Source organism: Nannobrachium achirus, assembly GCF_963921795.1.
Source record: "Nannobrachium achirus genome assembly, chromosome: 6".
NCBI lineage: Eukaryota > Metazoa > Chordata > Actinopteri > Myctophiformes > Myctophidae > Nannobrachium > Nannobrachium achirus.
The window spans coordinates 10,759,318-10,784,445 of record NC_137815.1 but is presented as its reverse complement, the minus strand read 5'-3'; the positions used below and the strand labels follow the sequence as shown (position 1 = coordinate 10,784,445).

Genomic DNA, 25,128 nt, shown 5'->3' with positions numbered 1-25,128 from the left:
CGCCGCCCTACTAATGGTCGTTTAAAAGAGACCAGGCGGCTATTGGTAACAGGCTTTTATTTATTTTGGCACTGATCCAGCACTGGTCCATTATTCGTTTACAGTTTTGTTTTCCTCAAACTATATAGCCTACCAATATACTGTATGCTAGAGCCGCAACTTGTGTTTCCGTGTTTTGCATGCTGCAACAGCAACCACAAGCCTAATAGGCCTATAGAAACAACATCATATAACAGATATCTAACAGCACAGCACCATAGTTGATATTCCATAGTTGTTTTCCAACTGAGATCTAAATATGAATCAGTCAGAGCTGGGCAGGGATATGTTAATTCACATGTGGTGGAAAAAAAGTTTGCTTCTTACTTTTGTAATGCCCCAGAAAGACCGTCAAATCTCCACTGTGTGTGAGAGTGTGTCTCTGAGTGAGTGCAGACTCAGAGTAATGCATCGCACGGACTGCGCTGCGGCCCCGCCCCCAGTTCAAATGGATGATCATGAAACCATAGCAGGCATCACAACCATTGATCATGCATTCCGTGATTACTTTTAGGCGGAGCAAATACATATTAGTTATTATGATGACTCGTCACTTTTTCTTTACACCCCCCCCCCCCCCCCCCAATAGCAAATAATGGCCCAGGCTCTTACATGAAACCAAATCAGGATCACATAAATTGCAAATAATCGCCCAGGCTCTTAAACGAACCTGACGGTTATTTGAGACAGGCCGTTAATTCGCAATTTACGCAAAATGGGGTCAGACCCCCAGCGGATGAAACTGGGTGGCAGTGGCGGGCAACTAATTGGTAATATACGGCACATCGCATCTTGTCTTCAACATACTACAAGGTGAAGTTGATTTGAGCAACACCGCTGTTTGTGATCACACAAACATAAACATGCAGTCACCATTAAACAAACTCACCCTTACTGACACCCCGTTAAGATAATGAATGGAAGTCAATCGAAAATGAATACAGACGCACACACACACACATACACGCACACGCACACACATACACATACACACGCGCGCACGCACGCACGCACGCACACACACACACACACACACACACACACACACACACACACACACACACACACACACACACACACGGGACTCTGAGTGTCTTCAGTCAACCTGTGGGTCGAGACCCCAGAGAGGTCCCCAAATGATTTTGGGGAGGTCCCCAGATGACAGTGAAGTTACAATTTAAGGACTTAAAAACATTAGCCAAATTGCTAAATAATATAAGAAATTGGCCTAAATATTTTGACCAAATCTTGCATAGAAATGAATAGCTATTATATTATAATACCTCTATGCTCTGTGGGAACTGTGATATGGATCTCCCTGGGTCTGAAATAAAGATTGCATTGAATAACCTCAATAATATGTTGTCATGGCATCAGGCACTAACAAGCTCCATAAATGGGCACAAAAGGAGACATTCACATGCATGGGCATACTATACTGATGACATCAGGGATCTCCATACTGTATGTAACCTGACTCCGGCAGATGGTGGCAGCACTGCGGAGCATGCTGTGATTCAGCATGCTGTGATTCAGCATGCTGTGATTCAGCATGCTGCCGGTGCAACGTAGGTGTGAGGGCTGTAGCGCAGTGGTTCCGTCTTACATTTATATTACTAGATTACTCTTTATATTACATCTAGTCGGGGACCGGCCAACTCGGGAACGATGTAAATAGGGAATGAATGCCCCACCCTTTAATGCAAACCCCATTATACCTGTTGTCATAGGACCCGTTTGCATGTGTCCATTTATGCCCATATATGGAGTTATCTGTCTGCGTCCATTTTATGCCCATATATATACCGTAAATCACCAATTAGTAGCCCGGGCGTTTATTTCACAAAATGGGGTCGGACCCCGAGCGCTTAAAAGGGACCAGGCGGCTATAGGTAACAGGCTTTTATTTATTTTGGCACTGGCCAGCACCTGGCCATTATTTGGTTAATTTTTCTTTCTCAAACTATATAATAGTAATAATAATCTAAATCTTATAATAAATGTTATAATTATTATTATTATTATTTTAATTGTTATGAACACCCAGAAAATAGCACATTGCGATCTATTAGACCAAACCTCATTTGAAAAATATCAAGAGTGTATGAAAGCCTTTTAAAAAAATATATATATACTACCAGTAAGACTCCCTAATCGGGAGATAAGCGACCACAAATAGGCCAAAAGTTTGTTTTACCAATTATCAAGACATACGGGCAGTTGACAGTTTGCCATGGTTACTCATTGAAGTTGAATTTCCATATATGGAGATAACCTACGCATCACACTAAGTCTGACCTCACCAGCCCATATTTGGGCATGAGCAACTTATGTCTCCATATATGGAGATATGATGACATCACACAGTCCTCAGCCGATGATGTGGCATGATGTCATACAATACACAAGCGAGCCCTACAGTATAAAGGGGCAATTCTTGCCAGGAAAGAAGCATTTCTTCGACTCAGACCTTATCGCCAGGGTTGGCTTATAGCAGCTGTCGGTAGGACCATATATGGATTCTGTTAGTGTGGATCTCCTAACAGGGCATCATCTGGGATACAATCCCTTTTATGCCCATATATGGAGATCCCTAACAGAATCCCTTTCATGCCCATATATGGAGATCCCTAACAGAATCCCTTTCATGCCCATATATGGAGATCCCTAACAGCATCCCTTTTATGCCCATATATGGAGATCACTAACAGCTAACAGAATCCCTTTTATGCCCATATATGGAGATCCCTAACAGAATCCCTTTTATGCCCATATACCCTACCCTCCCTGCCCCTTCCTTGTATATACTGTACATACTGATTGTTTAGACTTACTGTTACCTGCCCCTTCCTTGTATATATTGTATATACTGTACTTACTGATTGTATAGACCTACTGTTTTCTTTTTTTTCTTTACATATCTACTGCATAGTACTGTGTTCTATTTGTCTGTCATTCAATGTTATATGAGATACTTTAATGGTTTCCTGTTGAAATAAGCTTAGTCTTTTCATGGATCTCCTTTTAGTAGACCTTGTACCAGTGAACTGTACCGTCATGAATCTGTACATTTTCCTATGCAAACTTCTAATAAAGCCTTCAATCAATCAATCAATATATGGAGATCCCTAACAGAATCCCTTTTATGCCCATATATGGAGATCCCTAACAGAATCCATTTTATGCCCATATATGGAGATCCCTAACAGAATCCCTTGTATGCCCATATATGGAGATCCCTAACAGAATCCCTTTTATGCCCATATATGGAGATCCCTAACAGAATCCCTTTTATGCCCATATATTATGGAGAAATCCCTGCTCTGAGTATCTGACATCAGTGTGATGTCACCTGTTTATGCCCATATATGGAGATCCCTGCTCTGCGTATCTGGTTGCTATGGTAAACAGTTGGTTGCTAGGGTAAAAAAAACATGGTTGCTATGGTAAACAGTTGGTTGCTAGGGTAAACAGTTGGTTGCTAGGGTAAAACCATGGTTGCTAAGGTGGTTGCTAACGTACACTAACAGACCAGCAACAACAGACTGTTGCCACAGCAACGTACACAAAGGTTTGTGTACACATGTGGTGTGATGTCATACTGATGCGGAGATATGAGCAGGGCAAAGGTGTGACGTGTGACGTGTGACGGACGGACGGACGGCCGGTGGAGGTTTTCATAGTAAACTGCTCCCTGACGGTCTCAATAATATTTATACTAAGGGAATCTTTCTCCAAAATAATCAATTACCGCATGCCAGCAAAGACTAGGTCAACGAGTCAACGAACCAATTAGCGCAGAAGTCCTGCAGCTGGTGCTCTGGACTGGACTCGCTGACGTGACCACTGAACAGCTCCACTATCCTGACATTAAACCATTATGGTATTGCGTTATGATTAAGCCTTCTGCATTCCCCTTGAACCTCAAAATAATGGATTACTTCTTCAAAATGCGGACTGGATAACAAGAGGCAGCAACAGTAGGTAATGAGTTATTCTGATCCAGCTGGTCTTTATTGGCCAGTCTTTCTCCATCACAACGTTTTGCCATTAAAGTACTCACGCAAACTTTGCATTGTAGCAACGTTTTAGACAGTAATGAATGATGGTCAATGCGCAGAGAGCAGCAGACTCCTTTTCTTTTTTTCCTCTCTCTTTTTTTGGTGTCCTTTGGCAAGTGCGTCCTGCGCGTCATGGTAGCGCAGCACTGGGCTGGGCACCATATACATTTGGCTTAGAAGTGTCTGTCCACAGGGCTGTGAGCTTGTAGATTTGCTGTTTTCAGCGCACCACTGCCATGCAACATAAATGACCAGTTAAATTAAATAAATAGCAAATAATACCAAACAACCAAACAAATAATAGCCCGGGCTCTTACATAAAACCTAATAAGGATAATATTAATTGCAAATAACGGCCCAGGCGCTTATACGAACCTTGCGCTTATTTGAGACAGGCGTTTATTGCGCAAAATGGGGTCAGACCCCCTGCGGATATATGAGCCCAGGCGGCAGTTTGCCACCGGGCTATTAATTGGTGATTTACGGTAGATCTCTGTATCTGCCTGACGGGCGGCCGAGCTTCTAGTCGTGGACCGGCCTACTCGGGAACAATGTAAATACGACGAACAGTCCCATTAAACCTGTTGTCATTATGTCTCATTTTGACCCTCTGTTTGCCTGGGTCCATTTATGCCCATATATGGTGATATCTGTATCTGTCTGTCTGTGTCCCTTTTATGCCCATTATGGAGTTCTCTGTATCTGTCTGTGCCTCTTTGTTGAAGACACAGTGCCGGTTCCGGAAATCACTGATGTCAGACATCAGCTCCGTATACTTTCGCGCCAGTTCCGGAAAACCGCGTATCAGGTCGGTCGAGGCCCAATAAGAAAAGAGGCAGAAAATGTGCAGAAAAAGTCTGTTGATCATAATGGACTTTTGGGGTTAAAGAAAGGTTAACTGAAAACTCACTATCAATAGCAGTACGTGTGACTGTCTACAGCCCTTGCTAATTGTATGGGTCCCCAATACAATGTTTTTGACCGTTGTGACAACTTGTGAGCTTGTAGATGGGCTATTTTCAAAATGTTTTCCTCTTTCTTATATTATTTTGTAATTTGGCTAATGTTTGAACCGTTTTTATAGTAGGCCTATAGTTGATTACTTTTTATGCAGTAATGGTCTTTTTTATTTTCTTCTTTCTTGAGGTTTTTGAAATGTCTTAAATCCTTAAATTGTAACTTCACTGTCATCTGGGGACCCCCAAAATCATTTGGGGACCTCTCTGGGGTCTCGACCCACAGGTTGACTGAAGACACTCAGAGTCCCGATGTTGGGGCATTTGCCTGTGTGCACTGTGCAAAACGCACACACTTAAAATGTTTTAGATTAAGACAATTTGCTTGCATTGTGATGCAGCCGTGTGCCGTTCTGCATCGATTCGGTGACATGAGCTAATTGTTTATAGCCTACGTTTGATGTTGATTCAACTGCATCTGTGTGGTGATGACCATTAGCTACATGCTAACGCTTTAGCCCCGTTCCTCTTGCCTCAGAGAGACAGTGAGCCTGAGTCATAAAATCATTAAAGTCATAAAAAGTCGTTAATTTTCAAAGCGGAGAATCCACTAATAATCTGCCGTTTACAACAGCTGTTATACCAGGTGCTGCGTTCTATCAATGCATCGTGTCTCCACTCCAGTCACTGCATGCCTGGTTAGTTTCTATGCATGTGTAGCCCCCATAGTTTACAGTTTACAGTTTAGGCATTTAGCAGACGCTTTTAATCCAAAGCGACTTACAATAAGCAGATACAACATCACAATAATAAACAAGATAATAGGTCAGTACATTAACAGCAATATAACAATGTAAATGGATATCTATCTAGAGAAAAACACAATATAATCAAGTTCTAAAGAAACCTAAAAACAAATGTTAACTAGCTTCATGTATGGTCATTGATTTTACTGTAGTGCTAAGGGTTTAGGTGGAGTCTGAAAAGGTGAGTCTTCAGTCCATGGCGAAAGGTAGCGAGTGAGTCCGTTGTTCTAAGTGCGACAGGGAGTTTATTCCACAACTTGGGAGCCAAGAGGGCAAACTGTCTCGGACGAGTGGATTTTTGCCCTGGAGTTTTTAGCGAGGGTTCGGTCAGCATCCCTGTGTTGGCTGATCTAAGTGAACGAGTGGGGGTGTAGGGGTTGATCAGCTTTTGGAGGTATGGAGGAGCCATACCTTTGGCTGCTTTGAAGGTCAGCATAGTTAGTACAACGGTTGCAGATATATGAGCAGGGCAAAAGTGTGACGTGTGACGTGTGACTGACTGATGGACGGACAGCCGGTGGAGGTTTTGATAGTAAATGCGACCTGACGGTCGCAATTATGTCTTTAACGTTGAATTCATAGTGTGTTAGCGATGTTTCCATAATCTCCCTGGGGGACAGGAGCTGCTTCCCCAGGTCGACCCTCATGGTCCACTCATTGCCCGGTGAGAGGAGTCTTGCTGTATCTCCCTGGCAGGAGGGTTTGATTCTCTCTCTCCAGCCCTAGCAAACTGGATGAGAAGTCTGCCTGGAGTGGAGGGTCTGCTGTTTGTCTCCTGTCTGCATGCCTCTGTCACCTCTGCCAGCTTTTTCAGCCCCTGGTTGTGTCGCCATCTGTAACGGCCTTGGGACAGCGCTATCCTGCAGCCAGACAGGATATGCTGGAGGCTCACATTGATGGTGTTACAAAGAGGACAGGTCTCTTCATTGATGGTGTATCCAAGAGGACAGGTCTCTTCATTGATGGTGTATCCAAGAGGACAGGTCTCTTCATTGATGGTGTATCAAAGAGGACAGGTCTCTTTGGCACCAAAGTTTGGAGTTTTCGGGGACAAGGCAAGGTGTCACCACCATGGCTCTCCAATCTTCTCTGGAAGCCTTTGGCCAGAACAAGTCTTGCCCCTCCCAGGGCTTGCTCGTTCCTCCTGGACCACCTTGCGGTGTTTCAGCCAGCCGGTTGTCAGGTCGACCTCTTCTTGGGCTTTCCACTTCCTTCCCGTTCTTATCTGGGTGCCCGCTGCTCTCACCAGCTGGTCAGTGGATTCCCTCAGCTCCAGCACCAACGAGCCTTCTCTTGATTGTATCCCAAGCTGATGGATCACAGAGGCAGTTGTAGCATGTTCCTACGTCTGAGAGGCAGCTACTTCCTGAGTGGAGGGATGTCGCCCCAGTAGTACATAGACGCAAACACATGGTGTGGAAAACCGACCTTCCCAGCTCCCAAGAACAGTTTACTTTTTCGATCTTCAATTTTATTCATTGTCGGTGGTGTACAAACTCTCCAAGGCGGAAGACTGATCACAATAAAAAACTGAAGTAGAACATATTTCTTACCTAGTCACAAAAACAAAATACAAATGCTGACCTCCTTAACTGAAAAACAAATGCCAAACAATATAAAAAAGCACCCAGCGACATATTAGCATCATGTCTAGGGGGTGTACTTTTACATCAAGCTGCCTCACGCTACAGAAACAGGAGATAGGCCCCTGCCCTATGGGCCTCATGGCTACAGAAAGAGGAGATAGGCCCCTGCCCTATGGGCCTCATGGCTACAGAAAGAGGAGATAGGCCCCTGCCCTATGGGCCTCATGGCTACAGAAAGAGGAGATAGGCCCCTGCCCTATGGGCCTCATGGCTACAGAAAGAGGAGATAGGCCCCTGCCCTATTAGCCTCATGGCTCGGCAAGGCTTACTTATAACCAAACACCCCGAGCAGTACAGAGAGATGTCAGACCATACCTGTACAAAACCTGCAGCCCCGAAATGACTGAGTGCCAATGTTATTATTAAGAGTTGTATAGCATTTAAAGACTTCTTCTACCACTTTTTATGGTCACATGTTCAGATACTGGAGTCTGATTGGCTTTTTAAGCCAATTTTTACCACTGTTTTAACAGTGGTAAATCAGTCAACAACCTTGAGTTGGCTCATGGAACCCCGCCCACTGTTGTGTTGCAGTTGTAACATTTCCAATAACCTTGCAAGTTACAACTGTGTTTTCTTTCATTTATATGGTAGAAGTGGTAGAAAAGCAATTTACCATTTAGACCAGTCAATCAATGCGGACAGTTTGTACATAAAAATAAGTTGTTTTTTCTTTGCACTTTCCTTTCACTTTCCGAGCCGGGCCCAGGTCGGATCCCAGGTATTTTGGGGGTCTCTGGCTTACCCGAAGACCTTTACCTGGTACTAACCAAATACTGTATACTGTAGAACAAACATGGGAAAATCCTCATTCTACTGCTCTCCCACCACAATGTGGAATGTGGAACTCCATTCATCAAATGATGTTTAATGTCCTGCGACCACATCCATTAAAGGATGTTTATCACTGGTTTCTTTCAAAACTGTCCTGACTGACCATTTCTCTTTCACTCCATAGCCCACCCTGCAACATATGTCATCGCTCTGTACGACTATGAGACCCAACACGACGAAGAGCTGGGGTTCAAGAAGGGAGACAAACTCAGAATCTTACACAAGTGAGTGTGTTTTTAGTTGTTGTAGTTGTTTTTTAAATTTGTTATCCTAACTATTTCTAGGTAAAAACCTCCTATCTGCATGTTGTCGACTGCAGATTTACATAGAAATAGTAGAAATAGTAGATAGGAGGTTTTGGTGTTGAACACACATTTTCTTTTTCATTTTCCCAACAAAGTGATTTTTTTCAGATAGGAGGTTTTGCGTTTTGGCCATCGTTATGTCTTGTCTTTATTAAAAAGTGTGTTAATCTGCTACATTTTCCCCTATGCCTCTCTCTCCCCCTGCGTTTATCTCTACCCTTCATCCCTCTCTGTTTCTTCCTTCTTGTCTTCCTCAATCATCTCTCTCTCTCTCTCTCTCTCTCTCTCTCTCTCTCTCTCTGTTCAGACCAGGGTACAGGTGGTATGCTATGTTAACCAGTACAGGTCAGAAAGGCTTCATCCCCAGTCAATATGTGACCACAGACCTGTTGGAGGCAGAGGAGTAAGTAGGCCTAGTAATATACACTGTATGAGTTAATAGGCCTAAGTCAGGGGTCGGCAACCCAAAATGTTGAAAGCGCCATATTAGACCAATAAATCAAAAAACAAATCTGTCTGGAGCGACAAAAAATGTAAAGCCTTATATAAGCCTTATAATGAAGGCAACACATGCTGTAAGTGTCTATATTAGCTATATTAGCCTACTATCAAAATGACTAAGTACGCTACAAATACATGATTAAATGTTTATTTTCCCTGCACGCATCCTGGAGAGATTGTTGACATTTAATATTTATTCTACACATTTTTACGGGTTTGGAAAACGTTAAGAATGTTTGTGTCATGTCTGTCCTCCTACAGAAACCATATTAAAACAAAAAATATATCCCCCCCCCATCTTTTTCCATTTTCATACATTTTTGAAAAAGCTCCTGCGGCTCTAGAGCCGCGGGTTGCTGACCCCCGGCCTAAGTACTATTATATATTAGGGCTGGGACTTTAACTGATTAATTGCGATAAAAAGAAAATACGCATTTTAATCGCACTTAGTTTTTGCACCACAGAACCTTCAGTTTCGGGCATACCGATCATAGTGATGCACCAACCAAGAAGAGACAACAAGCGCAAAGGGAGAAGTAGCCGATCAGAGCGCTTTGCTTGGCCCAGTGGATGCGAAATTTAGATTAAAAAAACTCACTTGTTGATTCACTCGTACAACAAAATGTGTTTTGAAAAAAGCTTCTCGGGTCAAATATTAATATGCGATTAAAATGTGATTAATTGCGATTAATTAATTACAAAGCCTGTAATTAATTCGATACATTTTTTTAATCGCATCCCAGCCCTAATATATATTTGTTGGTAGCAATTGATTAATGTATTGATGTATTTATTGATTGATTGCTTGGTTGGTTGGTTGATCTTGTTTGCTGTGGTTCAGGTGGTTCTTTAAGGGTGTGAGCAGGGAGGATGCTGAGAGAATGCTACTGGCCTCTGGAAACACACTGGGTTCCTTCATCATCAGAGACATGCAGGGCCAACTCAATATAGGTGAGACGCCATGTCAACACATCAGCATGACAACATACCAAAAGTGAAGAAGGACTATCCGTCTAAAATTATTGTTGTATTTACACAATTATGACTCAGGTGGCATACAACAGATAGAGAGATAACAATTCAAATGTATTGAAAACTCTTCACTAGTCTCCATTGTGCTAACTATCTTCTCTATCTGTCTCTCCACAGGCAGTTACAGCCTGTCAGTGAGGGTCTGTGATGTCCAGAAAGGAGACACGGTCCAGCATTACAACATCATTAGGCTGGACCATGGAGGCTTCTACATCTCTCCTTATACGACCTTCATCACCCTGCAGGACCTGGTCAGCCATTATAAGAGTGAGTGCCAACTTCCATCATATTTGCAAATACAAGTATACACCAGTAAGACTCCCTAATCACTGAGATAAGCGTCCGTCAGGTCGCATACACAGACTTTAGAGGGCAATGGTAGCCAATCAGGAGGGAATATGGGAAATGGGACAGATCCATGTTGATGACATAACTGTAGAGATACTGTGTACCGCTGTGCGTGATTTTAGGGCAAAATCTGTGGGAGCAGTGTCCAAAAATGTGTCTTGCAAGAATCGGCCATTGTAAATATCTCCTATTTCTCTTTATTACTATTATTTATTTTTCCCTTGTTATTTACATTTGTATGACTGCTTGTTTCTTTTACCCTTTTGTTACTGACAATTCCCTGTGCAAAGTTTTGTGTTCTATCCGTCTGTCTTTCATTGTTATATGAGATACATTAAGTGGTTCCTGTGTAAATACAGTAAGTCAAAAAGCTTACTAGTATTTTATTTGACTTTGTACTAGAGCCCTGCAAGCCCGACGGGACCGGACTCATTTCTGAAACTCATCAACAGGCCTAGGGCCGGGCCGGGCTCAGAACCATGCTCGGAACATTTCGCGCCGTGAATTTCACACATGACGTCTCTGTGTGCGGCTGTGATCATAGCTAGAATGGAGAGTGTGAGTGAGTGCGGTGCTGCCTCGCATAGCCTATAGTCTTCTAGACTATGGGTTCTATTCGTATCTATAGCAACACAGCTCTGATTGGTCGCGACATGAGTACATTAGCCAATGGCTGCGACGAGCCGAGGGCTTTACAGCTTTTCTTCTGTCACACACTCACACAAACTCTGTGTGTCTGCGACTCACACAGCGAGACTAGCGAGGCTAGAAAATTAGGAGCACTACTGTAGATTCACCCATTTTACAGTAATGATTCCCCGACCTCCCGCTCTGTATCCGTTCATTACGGAATGCGTCTTTACTCTTTAGTAGGCTAACTGGACGATACTCCGTATTTTACGAGATGGCTTGTAACCACGGCAAGCCGACAATATATCAATGTCTAATGTTCTGCTGTGAGGATATACAGTAACATAACAAACGGTGGGTGGTGGAAGATTTCTTACTTGTGATGTGGACTTCTTTCTTTTAATCAGAGCGCAAGACGAGCACAGCTAGTGGGATGTACATACTGTCTCCGACCACAGCGTTTTCGTGGGAAAGTTCCAACTTTCTAACGTGCGTGCAGCTTTCCGAACTCAAATTAGGAGTAATCCTTTTCAGAAGTTGCAAGAGATGTCATTTTGTAGTTGAACCGGACCTTTCAGACGCAAATTGCGGTGGTCTGTGACAGTATGCACTCCCCTTTGAGAGTGTAGCTGCTGTGCGCAGCAGTGAAAGCCACGCACAAAAATAATTAATTAAATAGCCTAATAAGGTGACGGGCTTACGGGCCGGGCTCGTTTCTGAAACTCACTAACGGGCCTGGGGCCGGGCCGGGCCTTAATTCCACGGGCCGAGCCGGGCCCCACATTTCAGGCCCGTGCAGTTAGTGGCAACACAACATATTCTGTTTACACTGATGATCAGCACCCTCTGCTGGCCACCGACCTTGTAACAGTCAATAGCAATAATGAATGGTTATCTAAGGTTTGATCTTTTATTGTTGACTGTATGTTATTCTGTAAATAAACAACAAACTAAAGTCTGATAGTGTAGTTATACTGTAGCAGTGACTGAGACAAAGCCAGTTACAGCTTATTTACTTACAACATGTAAGTAAACGAACACGCATGCACGTCCGCAATTGGACGCGGCCCTAACCAAGTACCTTTCCTCCAATCCGGCCCGCACTCCGAAATGAGTTTGACAACCCTGCTGTAGAATATAGTCCGCAACCGTCAGCAACCACACTTGCAATTTCAAATTGCATCTTTCTAGTTATTAAATTAAAATATCAATCATGTATAGGCCTAGGCCTACACTATTCAGAAAAAATAATGACACTTACACTTCTGAATTTGAATGAACTTAAGATTTTTCTTGAACGAAAAACATTCTCTGAACATTGAATGTTCTTTGAGCTTTTTCTAGAACAAAAAACTTTTTAATAATAAATAGAAAGATAATTAACAATAACTAGAAATACTGTTCCTACGAAACAGTGTGGGCTCGCATAAGATCTACCCTTTGGCTGCACCTCATTGGCACCTCAATTGCAAGTGTGTTTGCTGACGTGACCATATTCTGCTGCAAGCTAACTGTCATGTGAAGCTCAACCAATACTCCAGCTAACACCACTCCCAAATGTTTTTCCACCAAAAAGGGCCCTGCCTTTGTACTGCTGGGGAGAACTTGACTGATAGATAATAAATAAATAATGAAGATAACATACGTGTGCCCGCTTTCAGCGAGCCCGCAATTAACAATGTAAATAGACGATCTACATGCTCACAACGTGTCGTAGTTACATTCTTGGTGTCCTTCTATATATAACAAAAAAAGAAATGAGGCAATTAAAAAGGCTACCCGTTTTTCTCACGTGATTACTTTATTCCTCTTCCCTTTTGGGTTTGAGGAAGTGGGATTTAAAGGGATATTTCACTTTAAAAAAAAATTTGGTCATTTTATCGTCTTATCAGGCTTTTATGAACACCCTGGACAGATTTTAATTTGATAAATATTTGATGTAAATGTTATCAGTCCTCCAGGAGTAGGGCCCCATACACACCCATTGTAACTTTCAAACTCCATTTTAACCATGATAGATTCATTAAAAACACCCATTATTTTTTTCTGGTGACTCATACTACCCTCCTAATACGTGAGCAGGCCGTGTCTTTTTGATAACTTTCTTAATTTATTTGTAATAATTCTTGGGGAAAATGGAGAGATTTTAATACAATAAAAGAAATATTAAAAATAAATGAAAAATGTTATCAAAAAGACACAGCCTGCTCACGTATTAGGAGGGTATTATGAGTCACCAGAAAAAAAAGGGTTTTTAATGAATCTATCATGGTTAAAATGGAGTTTGAAGTTACAATGGGTGTGTATGGGGCGCTCCTCCTGGAGGACTGATAACATTTACATCAAATATTTAAATAGTGAATCAAGCAAATTAAAAACTGATCAGGGTGATGAAAAGTGAACTGAAAAGCCTGATTAGACAATACAATGACCACATTTTTTTTTAAGTGAAATAACCCTTTAAGTAGGCTCACAGTAGTCTGACTCTCCTCTTCTGATTCCGTTCCCTCATCTGGCCGTTGGGGTTCTGTGTCCCTTTTTACAAACAGGGGTTCGCAGAGACTGAGTAGGTACTGTCTTCATCAATGTATTTTTGGAGGACATAGCAAACAGCGAATCTACAGTTGTCACGATCAGGGAAGGAATTTCATGGAAGCCATGAAGGCCATGGCCGCTGTTGCCCCTCAGTTTGGCCTTGTGCCCCTCAAACCAATGGCATGACCTGAGACCACAGTGGCCTTAATGCCCCTCAAACCAATGGCATGACCTGAGACCACAGTGACCTTAATGCCCCTCAAACCAATGGCATGACCTGAGACCACAGTGGCCTTAATGCCCCTCAAACCAATGGCATGACCTGAGACCACAGTGACCTTAATGCCCCAGCTGACTGGACCACTTTATGCTCTGTCTCTTTCTTGCCAATCTGTAGACAGTAGACACAGGTGTCTCTTTCTTGTCATGTAGACACCAGTGTATTTTGTAGAGATTCTGAAATCTTAACTCCCAGTCCCCAACTTTAAACCAATCCAGTGACTTTGATTGGTGCAGGGCTGAGATTCTCCAGGGCATGTCCAAGATATGCACTCTTTGCGATGGCATTGAATGACAATCCATCTAGCGTGGGAAGCTCGGCCAGAATCGCCTTGATTGGTTTCTTTGCAGCAAAGAACGACGTTAGTTTAGTTTGCTTGCTAGTGGAAGGCCCAGCTTCGCTCTCACCAGCTCTGCTGCTCGACCTGTGGGTGGCCAAGTGTCGAGCCAAACCTTCTTTTTTTTCTTTTTTTTTTGCAGGTCTTGCATTTAGCTTCTTTATCATTTATTTTCATAAAATCCGTCCACACAGTGTAAAAAAGAAGGAAAAAAAAACTCTGGGATGAGCCATTTTCTGGGCGGGACATTACGTGCACTCTACCAGGGAAGCCTGTATCCCGGGATTAAACCGTACTTTACCTTTCAGTCTAACCAGAGTGGCTGGTTCTACAGACAGGGATCTCCATATATGGGCATAAAAGAATTGTATAATATGATGTCAGATGTCGGGGCACGGTGGCGCAGTGGTTAGCACTTCGCCTCACAGCTAGAAGGTCCTGGGTTCGATTCCCGCGGGGGGCGCTGTGGGCGCTGGGGGCGTGTTCCTCACCCTAGGTGGGGTCGGCGATAGGGCCTTTCTGTGTGGAGTTTGCATGTTCTCCCTGTGTCTCCTAGGGTAGATGCCCTCACAAAAACATGCAGTAGTCCTGGTTTCTATACTACCTCCCCCTAGCCAGCCAGGTGCTCCCCAATTCCCCTGGCGCGGCAGGGGGAGAGCGGAAACCAGGACTACAGGTTAGGTAGTTGGCACCGGGTGAGAAAAATGGGTTGCAAAAACCGTGGGATAAAAAATATATACAAAAAAAAATATATATATATATGATGTCAGATGTCATAGACGTCATAGGACTTTCACATAACGGGTAATGTCTGGGGTCTCACAGCACACGGTTAGTTCTACAGACTTCAACGCTAGATGGTCCGACGATTTATTCCATTGAAAATGGTTTAAAATAAAGTTTAGAGCCCCCCAAAAAAACCTCAATCTAAACTGTCGGCGGCGCGACGTATTCCAGGGTGCCTATCCCGAACTAGTCCGGGATATTTAATAAAATGAATTATTTAATCGGAGGCCTCAACCCGGGTCGGCCCGGGGCCGACACTCGGCCATCCACGGGCCGTATTCACGCAAACGGCCGCATCGCGCCGCCCACTCCAATAATAAGTCACATCTTTAGAGAGGATTTTCTCTGAATTGTGTTCCCAGACCAAAGAGAACGTTTTTTTGCGACTGAAATAGCTTTAGATTGGGCTTCTAAAGGGGTTAGCAGTGAAGTGTAAGCTAACTTCCTCCTCTCGTCATACATAACAGTGGCTGGAGTGAAATCCCAAGGCACTTGGGGCAGTGTCGACGGAAGCTAGAGCGAATGCCTATAGAGATATTTCTGGCACTCTAGCGGCCACTTGTGGCCCGGGGCACTGTATGAGTTAAGAGCCGTTTATAGTTACGTATGCATGATTTTGTGTAAGTTTTTGGGTGAGAGAGTACGTACGGTTAGATCCGTCCACATGCATAGTTCCTCTACGTTATTTACTTGCCGACCCGCTCTCCGCTCCAATTCTGCTCCCGTTTGGGCCGCGCACCACATGGAGGTGGTTTTTTAGCCAAAATATGTAGAACCCCAGAATTTATTGACCCGACGACCGACGTGATGTTTGCTGTCGGCAACGTTATCGCTGTAAATCAACTCCGCGAGCGACCGAGGTACAGATTAACCACCCGGACTGAGTAATTATAACAAAACACAGTGCACTGCACCCGTCTCGCTGTTGGAGGACAGGCGGTGTGAGTGTGTGCGCACGTGCGCGTTTGTGTGTATGTTTTCTCATGCCAATAAAGATTGCAATGACGTTCCCTTTTTCCCGTTTCTTGCTAAATTATATTTCTTGTTGGGACACATAGTTTCAGAACCGCTGTCATAAGTAATTGTCCTCACTACTGCCACGGTTGACAAAAGTTCGCCACGGGTAGTTCAAGCGTACGTACGTTTTTATCGGTTTTAATCCGTCGGGTTGAGTGTTGTCCGTAAGGTTACGGACAGAGACAATTACATACGGATCTACGGAGCAACCGGATTAAATCACTCTCCCCCTCCATTTCTTGTGTATTCCTGCAGTCCTTATGTACTACTATGCATGGTACTTTAGGGGAATCACACTAACATAATCCATATATGGCCAAGACAGCCCTTAACCGTCTTACTGGTAATAGTTATTGTAGGAATTCCAGGTTCCATTTACAGTACTTATGTTATTTGTTTGTTTTACTCCTCCAGAGCAGTCAGATGGTTTCTGCCGGAGACCATGGTCCCTGACCAGACCCTGCCTCAGCACCAAGCCCCAGAGACCCTGGGAGGTTCCCAGAGACTCACTGGAACTGGTCAAGAGGTTGTGTGGTGAAGCATTAGGGGGTGTCTGGATGGGTGAGTCAAATGTATTTTGCACTCAGGAAATAAGGCTATTTACAATCAAAGTAATATTGGCACATGTAGAAAAGGAAATCAAATATATAATTATTCTTATATCAGGCTTTTGTGAACACCCTGGACAGATTTTTAAGTTGCTTGATTCAGTATTGAGATATTTAATAATATTTGTATCAGACACCCCCCCCCCCCCTTTCTATACAAACCCATTGTAACTTCAAATTCCATTTTAACCACCAGTAAGACTCCCTAATCGGGAGATAAGCGGCCATCACGTCGCATACACAGACTTTAGAAGGAAATCATAGCCAATCAGGAGGGAATATGGGAAATGGGACTGATCCATGTTCATGACATGACTTTGGTGGCACTAGAAGAGGGCCATGTGAGAAATCAGGGCAGGAGGTTGTGATTTGCCATCCAAGGAGTATGTGAGCAAAGTTTGGCATGGATAGGGGCAACGTTGGCATATATTAGAGTAGGGGCAAAAGTGTGACGTGACGTGACGGATACACGGAGGGACTGACTGACGGACGGACGGACGGACGGACGGACAGCTGGTGGAGCTTTTCATAGTAACTTGCGATCTGACGGTCGCAACGATAGATTTATTACATTTACAGTAAGTATGCCATACAGATATGCACATTACCCTCCTACCTGGCCTTTGCATTATGAGACGTAATCATTGTTGGGGAATATCAGTCAAACTGAAGTCCACAGTTTAAACATGTGCATGCATAAATTCAAAGGAGATTTTGCCTTGAGTTTAACATGAGGGCAAAATGTCCATTGTGTGACATGGTAAATGTTCCCATTCTCAGCGTACTACAATAACCACACCAAGGTGACTGTAAAGACCAGGAAACCTGACAGGTCAAGGAAGGACTTCCTGTCTGAGGTCAACCTGATGAAGACCCTGCATCATGACAAGCTGGTCTGCATGCTTGGTGCAGTCACCAAGGAGGAGCCCCTCTACATCATCACAGAGTACATGGAGAAAGGTGTGTGTGTGTGTGTGTGTGTGTGTGTGTGTGTGTGTGTGTGTGTGTGTGTATGCACGCACATTTCTGATATACAGGCACATACAAAGATCAGGATTTCTTACAAATGAGTGTCAGGGCATGTTTTTAAAAAGTGACATTTATGTCACTGTTGTTTAGATGACAACAATCATCTAAACAACAGTGCAGGCCTGGAAATTCGTCATTTTAGGGGCAAGGCCACTTGGCCTTTAGTGTTGTCAAATTTTTGAGGGCACAAAGGCCAAGTGCCAGGGCAGGAAGGGTTAGGGTTAGGCCACTGTGGCCGTTTGGGCATGTCATTTTTCGAGGGGCACAAGGCCAAAGAGAGGGGTAACGACGGCCATGGCCGTCGTGGCCGCCGTGAAATTCCTCCCCTGCAACAGTGACATAAATGTCACTTTTATTTCCAGCGTTTATATGAAGCCGCACCAGGGGATGAAAGATGTAGTGTGCATGTAATGTCGCTACTGTAGGTGGCGGTGACGCACGGATAGACGATTCCACTTCCTTGTTTACCATTCACCATGGTAACGTGGCTGCAGTAGGCTGTATGCGACCCATGACATCACATGTTCACCGTTCACACAGTGAAAACTAAAAACTGGTCTTAATTTGTTGTGTTTTCAACCCCTGATAATGCTGTTATCGTCTGAATGGAAGGCATATCTGACATTTCATTTTGCGTATTTCTCGCGGGAACAGCGTTGTGTAAACGCCACCTTATTTGTTTACAGGTAGTTTACTGGACTTCCTAAAGAGTGATGAGGGCAAACACACCAAACTCATCGAGCTCCTCAACTTCTCTGCCCAGGTGAGCTTCTGCCTGTCAAACATCCTCTAATGTTTATCCTAGATCTCTTCAGTGCTGCCTCTGATCTCTGATGGTTGCTGTGTGTTTTGGGACAGAAATCCTGGTGTTGCAGCCATGTTCCTTGACTTAAAAGGACTTAAACTCTACTAATAGTAGTTCTTGTTGGCTGTGTTAGTGAATATGTGCTTTCCCTCCCATACACACAAAGAAAAAACCCCGTGTTTTTTGCTGTTCAGACAGTGACGTGAGGGGAGACCGTTGTCAGCTTTTCCACTCTTAAACCTGGTCTTACTTTGTTGCATTTTCAACCCCCGAAAATGCATGAAAAAGTTCAGACGACAAATGCAGCTGTCGTCTGAACGGAAGGCATATCTGACATATTATTTGGGTGTTTTCTCGTGAAAGAGGTGTTATGTAAACAGGCTCTTATAGACAGACACATAGACAAACACAGGACACTGGTAGGGGCCATGACAGTGCCCCCCCCCCCCCCCCCCCCCCCTCAAGGAACGCCTCCAGGCGATCCACCAGGCTTGTCAGGGTGTGCACGGTTGAAATCAGAGATGAGGGACGGATCCAATATGAAACAACGTGGCACCCAGCATCGCTCCTCAGGACCGTAACCTGCCCAATCCACCAGGTACTGGAAGCCCTTACCCCGACAACGTAAGTCCAGCAGCCGCCGGACGGTGTAAGCTGGGTGGTCATCTATGACGCGGGGGGGGGGGGGGGTTGGCGGAAAGTGGGCTGGTAACAACTGGCTTCAGCTGGGAGACATTGGAAGGTGGAATGGATCTTCATGTGAGGGGGTAACTTGAGCTTGACCGAAGTAGGGTTGATGATGGAGAGGATTTCATAAGGACCAGCTAAACGGGGTGAAAGCTTCCTGGAGTCAGTCTTCAAGGGAAGGTCCTTGGAGGACAGCCACACACGTTGGCCGGGCTGATACACGGGGGCCGGGGTTCGGTGGCGGTCAGCAAAAAGGGCTGATTACGGTCCACTGAGCCAAGGAGGGCAGCACACACATCCTTCCACACCTTACGACAACGTTGCAGGTGATGCTGGACAGAAGGAACAGCAATGTCAGCCTCTTCAGCTGGAAACAATGGCGGTTGGTAACCCAGGGAACCCTCAAACGGAGAGCTGGACAAATAGCAATGCAATAGAACAAGTAACACAATCTAATCGATGTTGTTGGTATTCGTGCATCCCTGGTCTTTTTTTTTTTTTTTTTGGCAAAGCAAATTCCTTGTATATGTAAACACATACTGTACTTGGTGATAAAGTGTTTATGATTGTGACACAATTTGTTTAATTGTTGAGAACATAGTCCTTAGAGAGCCATCTATTTTGTGGCATACAGTGATGGCCTATTGTATTGACTGCTCTATTTATGCCTGTTTCCTCCTAGATCTCTGAGGGTATGGCCTACATGGAGCAGAGAAACTGTATCCACAGAGACCTGACAGCTGCAAATATTCTGGTCAGCGATACTTTAGTCTGCAAGATCTCTGGCTTTCACCTCGCCAGGATCCTTGAGGACAATGAGTACATTGATGAAGGTGAGATTATATCACTATTGACCCACACTGGGCATTCATGTTTGTTTACAGCTTTACAGTAACTTTCCAACAATGACTAGTATTCTGTCCTTGTGCGTATACAAATAAAGTTTATTATCCCACTACATAATCAGAATTGCACCAAAAAATAGTGTGTTTGTTTGTCCATCCATCTGTAACTCCACGTTCAGCAGTTGTTCAATTGTCTAAAAAACACAATACAATCACCTTCAGATGTGTCTCTACTTCTCATAATCCCAAAATGTTTACAATTTTTTCCCCACATTTTGGCCTGTAGGCGGCATATATTGCGCAATCCATAGTTGGGAGCTGAGTGTCATTATCATCACCAGAGTCTCAGGTTACAAGAGGGAATGGGGGGGGGGGGGGGGGCAGATGCACACAGAGAGAGAGAGAGAGAGAGAGAGAGAGAGAGAGAGAGAGAGAGAGAGGGGGGTGGGGGGGTACAGTAAAGTACATTACAGTACAGTACAGTACAGTACAGTACAGTACAGTACAGTAAGATACAGTACAGCAAGGTACAGTAGAGTACAGCAAAGTACAGTACAGTAAGGTAAAGTAGATTACAGTAGCGTACAGTAGAGTATGGATGGATGGATGGATGTGGATGGATGGATGGATGGATGTGGATGGATAGATGTGGATGGATGTGGATGGATGGATGTGGATGGATGGATGGATGGATGGATGTGGATGGATGGATGTGGATGGATGGATGGATGGATGGATGGATGTGGATGGATGGATGGATGGATGGATGGATGGATGGATGTGGATGGATGGATGGATGTGGATGGATGGATGGATGGATGGATGGATGGATGGATGTGGATGGATGGATGGATGTGGATGGATGGATGGGGCTGGATGGATGGATGTGGATGGATGGATGGATGGATGGATGTGGATGGATGGATGGATGGATGGATGTGGATGGATGGATGGATGGATGGATGGATGGATGGATGGATGGATGTGGATGAATGGATGGATGGATGTGGATGGATGGATGGATGAATATGGATGGATGGATGGATGGATGTGGATGGATGGATGGATGGATGTGGATGGATGGATGGATGGATGGATGTGGATGGATGGATGGATGGATGGATGGATGGATGTGGCTGGATGGATGGATGGATGGATGTGGATGGATGGATGGATATGGATGGATGGATGTGGATGGATGGATGGATGGATGGATGGATGTGGATGGATGGATGGATGGATGGATGGATGGATGTGGGATGGATGTGGATGGATGGATGTGGATGGATATGGATGGATGTGGATGGATGGATGTGGATGGATGGATGGATGGATGGATGGATGGATGTGGATGGATGGATGTGGATGTGGATGTGGATGTGGATGGATGGATGGATGTGGATGGATGTGGATGGATGGATGGATGGATGGATGGATGTGGATGGATGGATGTGGATGGATGGATGGATGGATGGATGGATGGATGTATGTGGATGGATGGATGGATGGATGTGGATGGATGGATGGATGGATGGATGGATGTGGATGGATGGATGGATGTGGATGAATGGATGGATGTGGATGGATGGATGGATGGATGGATGTGGATGGATGGATGTGGATGGATGGATGGATGGATGGATGTGGATGGATGGATGGATGGATGGATGGATGTGGATGGATGGATGGATGAATATGGATGGATGGATGGATGGATGGATGGATGGATGTGGATGGATGGATGGATGGATGGATGGATGGATGTGGATGGATGGATGGATGTGGATGGATGGATGTGGATGGATGTGGATGGATGGATGGATGGATGTGGATGGATGGATGGATGGATGGATGGATGGTCGGATGGATGGATGGATGTGGATGGATGGATGTGGATGGATGGATGTGGATGGATGGATGGATGGATGTGGATGGATGGATGGATATTGATGGATGGATGGATGTGGATGGATGGATGGATTGCCATTTACACTATTTTGCATTTTGGAAAGACCTGCATATTTAATGTTGAGCTATCCTAAATTTGTATTGCTTAGCTGCCCACTGGACTGTATCCATCTCTGGGTACAGCGGACTTTCGCATAGGAAAGGGGCCAGGCCCCAGCAGGGGGCTTTTTTCTAGTTAATATTATTATTAGTATCCACAAGTTTCCGCAGGAGTTTACTGGAGACCATCGGGACCAAACTTCTGTGTTTAACAGCAGACATACAAGCTCACGTCGCATCGCAGATGCAACCCGTTGTGAGCTTGTAAATCGGCGCCGGAAGCTCGGTACAGACGTCTGTGCAATGCACTATGGGGCGTTGGAAACTCGTGGATAGACATTCTCAACATGGCTGCCAGTGGGCGGGGCAAGCCAGTTCAGCCGAGTGTGGCGTCAGCCAGTTATCCCCTATTACATTAAAAATGCCTTACACAGTATTTGTCAGTTTAGCTTGCTTTGTTCTACAGTTATTATTGAAGAAATAGTTACAATTTGGCAGCCATTTTGTTATGCAAATTAGATGGTTAAAAACTAAAAACATTGCTTGGGTACCATGTTTTCAGATTCAGTACACCTTGAATTACAGTATGTACAACTGCCTGGTACCCCACTTGTACCCCACTTGTACCCCAAAATAGCTCTAACCTTCTTATAGAAGGCCTTTTTTCTGAAATCCCACTGGACTGTGGTGCTTTTAATGGCGGATGTAGCTATAGGCTAACAAAACCTATTTAGATGTCATTCCTTGCCTTCTATTGGAGATTGATGTTTGTTTGCTGGGACCTCCCTACCCAGGACAGATACTCCAGTAAAAGAGTAGACGTGGACTCCAGAATAGCTTTTTGTTTTCCTTTTATAAGATTTGCAGCAGTACAGGTGAAGGACTGATAAATGGTTAAAATGTATTTGAGTGGTAATTCTGTAAACTGATATAGACGGGTTTCTGGTCCACGTTACACTGATAAGAAATAGATGCGTGCGCAGGGTCGGTACAAAATTAGCCAATGAAACCAGCGCTCCCCAAAACAACAGGTTTGGGGATTGGACGGAATTGATTACATGATACAGTCAGCTGTGCATTTAGTCTCAATGTTTGTAAACAAGAAACCCGTCTATATGATTACTAATTATGATTACTATATATAATATATACAGTATGTATGTATGTATGTATGTATGTATGTATGTATGTATATATGTATGTATGTATGTATGTATGTATGTATATATGTATGTATATGTGTGTGTGTGTGTGTGTGTGTGTGTGTGTGTGTGTGTGTGTGTGTGTGTGTGTGTGTGTGTGTGTGTGCGCGCGCGCGCGTGCACGTGCAGACAGACTAGAGTTCTTTGCAGAAATCGAAATGGACCACCAAATTTCTTTTGATTCCGACCTGTTGTGAAATAATAATCAAATTACGAAAACAAACTCTGTAGCTCAGGAGGTAGAGCAGGTTGGCCAATGATCCATGGATTGGTGGTTCAAATCCCGGCTCTTCCTGTCTACATGTTGAAGTGTATGAATGCGTGTGTGAATGTAATGCACATTGTAAAGCTCCTTGGATAAAGGCGCTATATAAATGCACCATTTACCATTTACAGACAGACAGACAGACAGACAGACAGACAGACAGACAGACAGACAGGGACCGAGGGTGGGTGGGTGGATGGATCATATTTATATTTATATTCTTTAGAAGTAGGACCCATACACACAGCACCTTCAATCATCTCAAAGTGTGCTGCCTGTAATCAGTGTACATAATACGTACATCCATGTTTATTTCTTTATTCATGTCCTTGTTGCTATTGCTACTACAGTGTTGATGAACGAAACCCCAATAGTTTCACTCTTGGGCAGATGTAACACTACAAATCATGATTTTAGTCTTTAATATTGAATGTCCAGAATCCAGAATCCAATCCATGGTGTGTATCTTATTAAGCACTTAGTGGTTTCAAATTGAATTTTACCACCACCACCACCACCTGTGATATCAGATAGAGTAGGCTATGACGGTATATTGTTACAGTGAGGCAAGATTATTACATGCAATATTGTCAATAATGTGACTTGTTTTCCCATATGAACAGGAGCTAAGTATCCCCTCAGGTGGGCAGCACCCAAGGTCTTCGACGATTACTCCTTCAGCATTAAATCTGATGTGTGGTCCTTTGCCATCCTGCTGACTGAGATCATCAGCTATGGATGCACACCATACCCAGGTCAGAAACACACTCAGTACAAAGATAGTGAACTCATGATTCCACATGTGGTGGTGTGTCACATGTCATCTCCACTCTGCCTCATCCTGTCTCTATCTACTGTACTCTTCAATAGAACAATAATCACCCTGTCTCTATCTACTGTACTCTTCAATAGAACAATAATACTGTCTCTATCTACTGTACTCTTCAATAGAACAATAATACTGTCTCTATCTACTGTACTCTTCAATAGAACAATAATACTGTATCTACTGTACTCTTCAATAGAACAATAATACTGTCTCTATCTACTGTACTCTTCAATAGAACAATAATACTGTCTCTATCTACTGTACTCTTCAATAGAACAATAATAATACTGTCTCTATCTACTGTACTCTTCGATATAACAATAATAATACTGTCTCTATCTACTGTACTCTTCAATAGAACTATAATACTGTCTCTATCTACTGTACTCTTCAATAGAACAATAATACTGTCTATCTACTGTACTCTTCAATAGAACAATAATGTCTCTATCTACTGTACTCTTCAATAGAACAATAATGTCTCTATCTACTGTACTCTTCAATAGAACAATAATGTCTCTATCTACTGTACTCTTCAATAGAACAATAATACTGTCTCTATCCACTGTACTCTTCAATAGAACAATAATACTGTCTATCTACTGCTCTTCAATAGAACAATAATACTGTCTATCTACTGTACTCCTCAATAGAACAATAATAATACTGTCTCTATCTACTGTACTCTTCAATAGAACAATAATACTGTCTATCTACTGTACTCTTCAACAGAACAAT

General features: G+C 43.7%; 1 protein-coding gene across 1 annotated transcript in view; it reads left to right on the top strand.

Moving 5' to 3' along the window:
* Positions 1–7,758: 7,758 nt before the first annotated feature.
* LOC308286810 (tyrosine-protein kinase HCK-like) overlaps positions 7,759–25,128 on the top strand; it is a gene marked incomplete at both ends in the record, with an annotated part of 115,363 nt that continues 97,993 nt past the window's right edge. The window contains 9 exons of the mRNA XM_080727934.1: positions 7,759–7,825; positions 8,467–8,566; positions 9,990–10,099; positions 10,298–10,447; positions 16,528–16,674; positions 17,502–17,681; positions 18,437–18,513; positions 19,925–20,075; positions 24,185–24,316. Coding sequence (XP_080584060.1) covers positions 7,759–7,825; positions 8,467–8,566; positions 9,990–10,099; positions 10,298–10,447; positions 16,528–16,674; positions 17,502–17,681; positions 18,437–18,513; positions 19,925–20,075; positions 24,185–24,316 — 1,114 coding nt within the window. The remainder of the gene's footprint in view (positions 7,826–8,466; positions 8,567–9,989; positions 10,100–10,297; positions 10,448–16,527; positions 16,675–17,501; positions 17,682–18,436; positions 18,514–19,924; positions 20,076–24,184; positions 24,317–25,128) is intronic.